Consider the following 11907-nt stretch of genomic DNA (forward strand, 5'->3'; position numbering starts at 1 on the left):
GGACATAAGTACTCCAAATGGAAGTTCCTAAGGGATATGGTTGATGTATTCTTGAGTACCCCAATACTTGCTTCACCAATAGCTATGATATTGTATGTTGGGGACCATTGAGTAACAGTCACTTTACACTTGCGAGAGCCTACCCTTTGGCCCTGGAAAATAGTTCACTTGTCTGAGTCATGACACTCAATTGTGGAATTATATCTGGAAATTGCGATTACCTCAAATTGAATTTTCTTTTCTTCTGGAAACGAGGGCATACTATTCCCACGAAAATGACTTAAAACTATATCAATATTTACTATTAGAAACAAACATTACAAGCGCGGAATTAAATAACTTAAATTCAAATTAACTCACTTTCACATGGTTTACACAAGTGAGATTTGAATCTATATATACATAATTTAAATATAATATATTATAGCACACCTATGTCATGGGTGAAATTTTTTATGTATAACATATAGTTATGAAAATATTATATAAAATCAACCGTGGCTTTGATTGAAATGGTAGAAATTAAGCTTTAAAATCTATGGTTCATTGAGTTCAAATCACATCATTTGTTGTTATTTTTTTAGATTTATTTAATATAAAAAGAAACAAATACATTCTTGTCATCATATTTATTACTTTATAAGAAAGGATATTTTAATCATTTCTAATTGAAATGGTGCCCGTTTGACTCGTTATACAAACTTAATCAAGACTTACATTTTATTTATTTAAACCAACATTGTATTTAAATTTAATCAAAATTTTAGTATTTAGTGAACAATGTACGGAACAATATACATATTACATATATGTATATAAATTATTACTGGATGCAATATTTTTTTTTATAATTATAAGTGTTTTCATCTATTTTAGGGTTTGATTCTGAAATTAATTTTATTTGGGTCTAAGGTGATATTGAGAAAAGTCCTCTCAACAACTACTCCTGAATACTTGAAAAAAAAACTCAACTTTTTCTTCTTCCTACCACTTTGTAAAATAGAACATAAAATTTACAGTTTATTTAAGGGTAAACTATCAAAATAGTCACTTTTGTTTACCCTCATATTACATTTTAGTCACTTATGTTTGAAATGTTATGTTAACATGTTGTAACATTTTAGTCACTGAGCCATTAATTGTCGTTAACGGTGTAACAGTAAGCTGATGTGGCACATTAAATCATCATTTCAAACAAAAATTTTAGGTTAAATTATACAATTGGTCCCCATTTTTTTTGAGCAATTTAATTTTTTTCTTTTATGTTCTTTTAACTTTTTTTTTCCATTCTCTTCTACTTCTCCCTCTCTTTGATTGATCTTCCCAATTTAAATTGTTCAAAAATAAACTATGGGGACTAATTTTAACAAATGAAAAACATAAAAAAATTATGTTAAAAGAAATGAAGAAGGGAGGAAAACATAGGGAGAAGGAGAAGGAGAAGAGAATGAAAAATAAAGAAAAAAAGAAGAAGGAAAGTTCAAAGAACATAAAAGAAAAAAATAACTCAAAAAAATAGAGAGACTAATTGTATAATTTAACCTAAAATTTTCGTTTAAAATTATGATTTAACGTGCCACGTCAGCTTACCATTACACCGTTAATGACAATTAACGCTCAATTACTAAAATGTTGCAACACGATAATGTAAGTGACTAAAATGTAGCATTACAAACATAAATAATTAAAATGTAACTTAAAACAAATAAAAATGACTATTTTTATAGTTTACCCTTTATTTAATAAGCAAAAGAAAAATAATATATTCCCTCAGAATCTCCATGATCAATAAAATCCATATAAGAAATGAAAGTCCCTTCCATCCGTGTGTGTTTGCCACTGTTATTTTCCATTAATGGAGAACATGGAGTCCACCGTGTTAGAAGAAATAACCTTCGACGGCCGGCCTCCTGTTCTTCGCATATACTAAGATGGGCGCGTCGAGAGGCTTGTAGGCACACAGATCGACGTCCCACCGGGGATCGATTCCAAAACAAACGTCGAATCCAAAGATGCCGTGTATTAACAAGAAACCACCCAATACCTCCGACTTTACGTCCCTAAAAACGCCACTTCCTCCTCCGCCCAAAAGCTCCCACTTCTCGTCTACTTTCACGACGGAGCATTTTTCATAGGGACTGCCTCCTCTCCTATGTACCATACTTACTTAAACTCCTTAGTTGCAGAAGCCAATGTTATCGCCGTCCCGGTTGATTACAGGCGAGCCCCTGAGCACCCTATTCCTATTGCATACCATGATTCACAGTATGCCCTTAAATGGCTCGCCTCCCATTACGGCGGAAACGGCCATGAAAAGTGGTTGAACCGTCATGTTGATTTCAACAAAGTTTATTTATCAGGTGATAGTACAGGCGCCAACAAATCGCACCATATGGCCATTAGAATCGGTAAAGAAAAGCTGGACGGAATAAACCTTGCGGGCATTATGTTAATACATCCATATTTTGGGGGCAAAGAACCAGTAGGTGACGAGACCAAGGACCCAGATAAAAGGGCCAAAATAGAAAGATTTTGGCGTTTGGTATCTCCGACGACGAGTGGAACTGACGACCCATGGATCAATCCCTTTAAAGATCAAAGCTTGGCGAGCCTGGTTTGTAGCAGGGTGCTTGTCTGCGTTGCTGAAAAGGATGTGTTGAGACACAGGGGGTGGTACTACTGCGAGAGGTTGAAGAAGACTGGATGGAAAGGTGAAGTGGAGATGATGGAGAGCAAAGGAGAAGACAATGTATTCCCTCTGTTAGAACCCACTTGCGATAGTGCCATGGCTAAGCTGAAGAAGGTTGCTGCATTCATGAACCAGGGTCCATGGTAAGGTTTAGTAGTAGTAGACTTGGGTTCGTATTCAGTCCTAGCACTTTGTTATTGTTGTTGTACTTGATGATGATTTTCAATGAAAATGATGGCATTTGGTTACCTAAAGATATGAAATCAGTACTGCCAAAAAAAATTTTAGTATAATATTATATTATGTATCTTCTTCAGAATTTTGAGTGCATGAGTTCTGAATTATTATGCCTGTAGGGTTATAAAATTACGGGTAAATTATAAAAATAGTCACTTTTATTTACCTTAAATTACATTTTAGTCCCTTATGTTTGAAATATTACGTTTTAGTCATTTACGTTTTCTTTTTGTTACGAAGTAGTTACTTTGCTATTACGCTTTGTTACCTCCCTAACGGCAATCCTATATGACAGTTCAAATGGGTTTTAAATGTCAACTTGGATGTCCAACTAGGATGAGAATAGTTTTTTCAGTCAAAATGGAAAAAAAAACTAAAAGAATAAGGAGACAAATAGTTTTTTTTGGGCAATTCACCAATAAAAACCCTTTTTTTTCAAAAATTACCAAAATGGGCCCATTATTTTCTTGTTTACCGGAATGCTCCTTTTTTCGAGAAATCGCGTCCACGTCAGCACGATATCAGGGTACGCGCCAGGAAATCGTCCTTGAGGGCGCGATTTGTTGCCATGTCAGCAACTCGCGCTGACGTGGACGCGATTTCCTGGCGCGTACCCTGACATCACTCTGACGTGGACGCGATTTCGCGGTTTTTCTCATGTTAGGTTTTTTTGGCTTTTAGGGTTTAGAGTTCAGGCTTTTAAGGGTTTTTAGGTCTTGGAAGAAATAATTTCGAGTTGACGTTTCTGATAAAATAGTATTAAGTTTGTGAAATTATTAATTGATAAATTGTATTAAGTTAAAAAATTGTATTAATGGATAGTAAAATTATCAAATTATATAAAATTATTAATTGTTAGTACCAGTCAAAACATTTTTCCAAATCTAACATTATGTGAATGTAAAATTATTAAGTCAAAAAATTGTATTAATGGTTAGTAAAATTATCAAATTATGTAAAATTATTATTTGTTAGTACCAGTCAAAACATTTTTCCAAATCTAACATTACGTTAAGGTTAGGATTAGGGTTTTTAATTAAATTAAGTTAGGGTTTTTAATTAATTTAGGTTAAGGTTAGGGTTTTTAAGTTAAGGGGTTAGGGTTTTTAATTAAATTAGGTTAGGGTTTTTAATTAAATTAGGTTAGGGTTGGGGTTTTTAATTAAATTAGGTTAGGGTTTTTAATTAAATTAGGTTAGGGTTAGGGTTTTTAAGTTAAGGGTTTAGGGTTTTTAATTAAATTAGGTTAGAGTTTTTAATTAAATTAGGTTAGGGTTTTTAATTAAGGGTTTAGAGTTTTTAATTAAATTAGTTTATGGTTAGGGTTTTTAATTAAATTAGGTTAAAGTTAGGGTTTTTAAGTTAAGGGTTTAGGGTTTTTAATTAAATTAGGTTAGGGTTTTTAATTAAATTAGGTTAGGGTTAGGGTTTTTAATTAAGGGTTTAGAGTTTTTAATTAAATTAGGTTAAGGTTAGGATTTTTAAGTTAAGGGTTTAGGATTTTAAATTAAATTAGGTTAGGGTTTTTAATTAATTTAGGTTAGGGTTAGGGTTTTTAATTAATGGTTTAGGGTTTTTAATTAAATTAGGTTAGGATTTTCAATTAAATTAGGTTAGGGTTTTTAATTAAATTAGGTTAAGGTTAGGGTTTTTAAGTTTAGGGTTTAAGGTTTTTAATTAAATTAGGTTAGGGTTAGGGTTTTTAATTAAATTAGGTTAGGGTTTAAGGTTAAATTAGGTTAGGGTTTTTATTACATCAAATAAACTTCTATTTTTATTACATTAAATAAACTTCTATTTTATTACATCAAATAAACTTCTATTTTATTACATAAAATAATATCAAAATAACTCAAAAAATTTCTATTTTTTTACATAAAATAATATCAAAATATTCAAAATATTTGTACAAATAAATTTAAATATGGCAATCAATGTCTATGCCCGGGGGATTCAGTGTCACATGGCGGCCGTTGACGGTTACACGCTGGATTCCTCATTTCTCTAGCTTCCGGCGGCGGTTGTTGTTCCTCCGGTGGGGATTTTGGTTCTTTCGGTTTGGCATTTGGTTGTCGGACTTGGGACAATGATCCACCTTCAAAGAATAGTGTATGTGGAGGTGTTTGCATCAGGAACAGCGATGGTGTTTGAAACACATACGTTGGTGGGGATTGGTAAAAAGGAGAGCTCCCCGATGGTCCCCTTGCGATCCCTCGTGCGCCGCAGGCTTATACATCGACGGTCCGCTCGGCATAACAAGAAATGGAGCTAAATCGGGCATTTGGCTCCAACCTGCCATAAGACTCGAAAAAGGATACATATAAGGGTTAGGGTACATATAAGGCCTAGGAAACGCACCTGGCATCATCTGAAAAGGCGGTTGCGTGGGTATCATCGGTTGAACTGCTGTGTCGGTGCTCTCGTTGGGCCTGATGATTGCATGGCCGCTGATGATGAGCCAGGTGAATGTCTGGGCCTCGTTGAGGGGCTGCCTTCGTCTTGTCGTCTTGGATTTAGAGGCCCGCGCCTTACCCTTTCGACACGTATTTGCCGCTGCCTCTCCTCTGGCGTCAGTAAATACAGCTTGCCATGGATCCTAAACCATGGCATGTATTCTGAAACGCATGATAACTCCGGAACGATGATTGGTTCCCGAGTAGGTAGATATTCATACCGATCTTCCCGTATTTCCATGTACTCAGACCAGTATCTCGTCCAATCCGTATTCAATTGCCGAAGGTCGACTTTGTGTTGATCGTCAAACACCTTAGGATCCACTGGAATCGGTTGTCTACATCCAAACTGTCGTAGCACTTTGTCTGTCTGGTGCGGCTCCACGGTTGCGTAGTTGACCAACACGACTTTCATTTGCCAAGCTTGTGGATTTTGTAAAAACTCTTCCGGGATTACTGCCCGAATTGTTGGATCCTCGTATGGTGTCCATTGAAACTATATGAACATGATAGAAATATTAGTTATATACATAATACTAAATACTAAATATCAATCGAATAGCGAATGTATGGAAATATTTATTTGCAATAATACTTACTTCTGCTTCCGACCGTTGGTCCAATAGAAGCCGTATATCTTCAAGAGAGGACAGTAATCGAGCATAACTTGTCGGATGGTTCCACCTGATTAAATAAATTTTTAGCATACTTTTATTTTTTAAAAATCTACATAATAATTGTAAAATGTAATATAATAAAATTTATCTCGTTATGAGTGAGAATGTATATGGGTGGTTCACTCGAGGACGTAGAAATGGAAAGCGAAACCGTGCCCATGACTGCAGTAGTGACAGGCAACCTCCGATGTTTGCTCTCCTCGGTCATGTTGCCCCACACATCTCCCGATATAATGTTGCCAAGACGGCAGACCCCCAACTCAATTCACCGGCTGCTTTAAAATCAACGAGTTTTAGCAGCCATCTTAGATGTACGGGGCTCCGTGACGTGTCGGGCATCAGATAACCTCCAATTATTTGAAGAATGTATGCCCGAGCATATCAGATTCTTTCAATTTCGGTTGAATCTTCATCCGAATCAGGGAATGTGTCACGTAACCAGCCCATCTCGACCTTACCTCCCTCCATTTTCTCCGAAATAGTGCCCAAAAGCTCGTAGCACACCGCCTCACAATTGCTAGATTGGGCAGACCCGGTGACTGGATGCCTGTCCACCGGCAATCCCAACTGCAAACTAACATATTCTAGAGTGATAGTGCACTCTCCACATGGAAGATGGAATGTGTGCGTCTCAGGTCTCCACCTCTCGATCAACGCACTGATCAGTTTCGGGTCCAACTTGCATCCCCGGCCTACCGTCACCACGTGCCAAAAACCCGCTTCCCGGAGGTAGTTCTCTACCAACGGTGATGGAGGAGCATGCATATTCCGGATATTGCATTCTAATACCCGATCTTCAGACTTTTATAACAAATAATAAATTAATAATTATCTAAAAATGCATAAATAAAAATTTCTTAAATAATATTTAAAAATTAAATTTAACACTTACCATTGTCATTTGTTCCACCGATATGTGATGCCTATCAAGACGAGTCAATGATCCGGCCATTGATGAAATCGTACAAATTTTTACGATTTATAAAAATATAAAAAAATTTAAAATTATTTTAAAAAAGGAGATTGAGAGGAAATTGAAATTAAATATGGATTTGAGAGAATTTTGGAAGGAAATTGAGAGAAATTTGGAAGGAAATTGAGAGGAATTGAGAGGAAATATGAGAGAGGATTTGTTTGTGAAAAAATAAAAAGCGGTGGAGGGTATTTATAGTTTTTTTTACCGTTGGGGGGGCAACCGTCAAATTTTTTACCGTTGGGTACTGTTCATGCGCGGTCGAAATTTTTGATGTGGACGCGATTTCCTGGCGCGTACCTTGACATCGCGCTGACGTGGACGCAATTTCGCGAAAAAGGACCATTCCGATAAATAATAAAATAATGGGCACATTTCGATAATTTTTGAAAAAAATGGGCTTTTATTGGTAAATTGCTCGTTTTTTTCCGTTCAAGGTGTAATTAATTTAAATTTTTTAATTAATTAAATTTATTTAATGAATTATTTAATTAAAAACCTATTATTGTCCCGGTTTGAACATCCAAGTTGGCATTTAAAACCCATTTGGACTGTCATGTAAGATTGCGGTTAGGGAGATAATGGAGCTTAACGGCAGAGTAAGCACTTCATAACAAAAAGATAATATAAGTGACTAAAACATAACATTTCAAACATAAGTGACTAAAATGTAATTTGAGGCAAACAAAAGTGACTATTTTTTTATAGATTACCCTAAAATTATCAATATAAAAATTTGGTGATGATAAAACTTTTTTTGTATTTAACTTGGTATTTTATATTATTTCTACAAGTCATCGGTCTTTGGAAGTTCTACCGAGGATGGGATCTTAATCATCTGGTATCATGAAAAGGTGTGAAGCTAAATGCTTCTGCAACACAACTTTGCTTTCCCTCTCTTATTCTTTTTCATGTATGGTTATAACAAAATATGATAAATTAGAGAATAAAAAACATTAGTTCGAAAATATTTATGTATGTATGTATGTATGTATGTATGTATGTTTATGCTACTTCATGTTTTATATACTTGTTTAGATTGGGAAAAGGCAAGATATATACTACTGGATTGAAGGCACCAAATGCTCCTCCTAGATTTTCTTTCAACATGCAGAGCATAGGTACGGGGTTCCATATCCTTTACTAAGCAAATAATCCATATAATTACTGATTTTCGTAGCGTATGTATGAGATATGCCAGAAAGACATCTTTATGCTGCGTTCACATTTTGGCAGCAGAGAGGGAGGACAGGGACGATGGTGGGGCAGGTCCGGTGGGAGAAGGGTGGGGGATTTTTTTTGTTTTATTTAATATTAATATAAATTTTATTATTATATTTTTTATTTATATGTATTTGAATTTTTAGAATTAGGATCAAATTAATCTTTGTAAATTTTGAGAATTAATTTTTTAAATTATAATTAAAACGATATAATATATAAAAGTTGAAGGTTAAATATATTATTATATCAATTTTTAACTGTCACGATAACTTTTCGTTTGCGATTTTAATAAGTGACCAAAATGACCAAACAATATAACAATATAACGTGGCCGCATCAATTACAAACTTTTTATTTTAAGTGCCTAAAATAAAAATATATATATAATAATTTTGACGATTGAGTTAAAGGTTAATCTAATTGGTTTTTACATCAACTCGTTCCAGTCAATTTTAGTTGTATCGGTCGAAACATCACATACCGATTAGTACATGAATAATGTTAAAAATAGATAAAATTATTATTATTTTACCAACTTTAAACTTTAAAATAGAAAGTTAGTAAAAAAAATAAGAAAAATAAGAAATTTATATAGTAAACAAACAAAATAATAATAAAGACAATGTTTTTAAAAATATTACTCAAAATTAAAATGAATAAAAAAACGATGCGTGCGGTGTCGGTGCCTCTGATATTGACACCTTGAAATAAATTTCTTATATTAAAATTCGGAAACTAGATCCTAACCGCGATGTCAGTGGATTTTATTAATAAGGTCTGCCGATTGATGGGCTGGCCAAAAGTCATATCAACGTCCCAATTTGATGAGGGCAGGTAGGCATTTCATTGCTGCTGCCTAGTAGAATTTGTCTATCTTAATTTTTGACTCACAGCAGCAAGCGACCATGCTGGTTTATAACTCACTTTTAATACTGTCAACTACGGGCTTGAATGGTTTTAAATTTACTGACAAAACGAGATACTCCACTAGATATTGTATAAAGAAAACAGTAGAAAAAATTTACCCAACTCAGCTGTTGGAAAGTTTGAATGCATGTGTAACGTAATTCCATCTACTCTCATTATTATTCCCATTTATGCTGCTAAATGTTTTAACATCTTTGCTGTACTAAAACATAGGAAAGCAGCTTCTGTCAGAAAAAAAAAAAAAACCCATAGAAAGGTATATGTAGACAAGTCCTGCAAAATTCAGTAATTGTGGACTGTGAAATGAAACACCATTGATGTATCTGCTTTTAGAATCAATGTTTTTTCTCTCACGACTATGATTCAAATTGCATACCTGCTTTAACCTTAAAAAATAGGAGTATTACTTAAATTAACCTAAATTATTTATTGATATTACTTACTTATCACAAAACTGTCTCTTCAATTATAGATATTGAGGTTTGGGGAAAAAAAATTAAACTTCAACAATCTTCATGGAGACATATATATATTTGGTGAATTACAAGACTACTATTTTGGCAATGTTTTTGAAGACTGCTATTGAAAAGTGTTTTTGAAAAGTTTGATTTAAGATTTGAGAGTCTAATATTGTTGTCAAAAATTACTTTTGAGAAATAAAATGTCCATTTTAGACAGTTTATTATCAAGTAACAAATATACATTTAAATAATATTTAAATTAGTTAATATTATTATATTTAAGTAAGAATATAAAAAATTATTATAACTTGTTAATATTTTAATATATGAAATATAAATTTTAAATATTTTTAAGCTATAAATATTAATTATTTATAAAATTTAATTAGAATATATAAACTATATTTTAAATATTTAAATATAACCATTAAATATTTGTAATTAGTATTTTAAATTTTTTTTCTATTTTTAGTTAATGATTTTAACACATTTGTAATTAAGCACCAAGAAGAAAAAGAGAAAGTACTATGTTATTGGAGGGGTGAAACAGTACTTAAACACAGAAAGTACTATGTATTAATATATCAATCAATTCTTAGTTCAAATAGTTCAATTGGTCAATCCAATCTAGTACCATATCTATACTACCATGTATAAAAGAAAGGCCGTCAAGGTCTTCCTAGAAAAGATATCTGTCTATATTTTTACATGAGAAAATAATGACTAAATTTCAATTTTAATTCATCTACTTTTTAAGATTATATAAAATGGTTAAATTTTAGTTGTGATTCTTATGTTTCGTTTAAATTTGATTCTATATTTTAGTTTTGACATAATTTAGACATATATTGATTCTTTTCTTTTTATATGAGAAAGTAATGGCTAAATTTTAGTTCTAATCCATCTACTTTTTAAAGATTATATAAGAATGGTTAAATTTCAGTTTTGATCCCTATATTTCACTCAAATTTGAGATTTTATCTCTATAATTTAATTTTAACATAATTTAATGCCTCTACTTTTATAGTTTCATTAGTTAGTTTTAAGATTTTATTCTAATTAAAATGCTGAGGTGGATTTTTAAGAATTCTTAACACTATTAAATTTCTCTATTCAATTCAAGTCCATTACAATGTTATTTTTTGTTACATAGATGTCGATGGAGTATTTTTTTTAATTTCAAAATGTCACATCGGCAAATTTAACATAAAGATTTTAACAGTGTTAACAGTTGAACTTAAATTTTAAAATTTGAAAAATACGGAGATTAAATTTTTGAAAATAAAATTATAAAAAATAAATTCCAAATAGGAAGATTACAACAACTTTGAATATATTATAACCTTCAAATTTTCACTTTAAAAAATAAGTAATCAACCTAAGGAGAAAGTGGGTGAGAACATACTGGTATATATAAAAGTTAATAATATCCTTATGATGAGTTGATCCCCATACATCCCTCCAGCTTGGAGCTTTTAACTAGTGTGATGTTATATTAAAATACAGGTCCCTACCTAATTGGTTACCTAATCTGCCCGCTAAGCAAAAATAGCTCGTATCTGCCTTTGATTTCCCAGTCATTGGTTAATAAATTGCCAACATGGAGTTGCCACTGAATGGACCGATCTGTCGTTTTATTCTAATTGTAAAATAAGGTGAAGTAATAATAATGACCATAAAGAAGAAAGAAAGAAAGACTTTATTGCATATTGTATTAGTAGTCATTGGTAACTTAGGGGTGTAAATGTGATATTGGTGCGTACAAGCTACTTGATTTTGACTCGAAAAAGTTTAAACTCGACTTAGTAATTATCAAGCTAAGCTCAAGTTCGAACAGCTTGAACTATTGGTTGAGTTGAATTCAAGCTTAGTATAATACTCGGCTCGAACGACTTGTGAACCTGATCAAACTTTTTATTTTTAATATATATTTTTAATATTTTATATATTAAATTACATTATTGCCCTTAATATATATTATTAACCCTTAACTTGAGTATCAAGTGCAGTTCAAGCTCGAGCTTAAATGCGTATGAGCTTAATCAAGTTCGAGCTCAAGTAGCTTGAGTATTTTCCGAGTTGAACTTTAGCTTAAAAGTATATGTTTGGTTGAACTTGAGAGCTCGAGTTTGCTAGTATTCGAGCTCAACTCAATTACACCATAGGGTTTAGGGTATGACATGTGCCCCATAGGATATAATAAAAAATAAAAGAATAATATATAAACAAATTGGATACTTGTCACATTTTCAACCATACTTGTAGA

The 11907-nt window shown here is 32.6% G+C and overlaps 1 protein-coding gene across 1 annotated transcript; it reads left to right on the forward strand.

The window, feature by feature from the left end:
- The first annotated feature begins 1931 nt into the window (after positions 1 to 1931).
- On the forward strand, positions 1932 to 2937 carry LOC121225476 (probable carboxylesterase 12). Its single transcript, XM_041109791.1, has 2 exons — positions 1932 to 1935; positions 2031 to 2937. The coding sequence occupies exons 1-2, from the start codon at positions 1932 to 1934 to the stop codon at positions 2834 to 2836; spliced, it is 810 nt and encodes a 269-aa protein (XP_040965725.1). The 3' UTR covers positions 2837 to 2937.
- Positions 2938 to 11907: the final 8970 nt, after the last annotated feature.

This window comes from Gossypium hirsutum, chromosome D13, assembly GCF_007990345.1.
Source record: "Gossypium hirsutum isolate 1008001.06 chromosome D13, Gossypium_hirsutum_v2.1, whole genome shotgun sequence".
In the NCBI taxonomy this organism is placed as follows: Eukaryota; Viridiplantae; Streptophyta; class Magnoliopsida; order Malvales; family Malvaceae; genus Gossypium; species Gossypium hirsutum.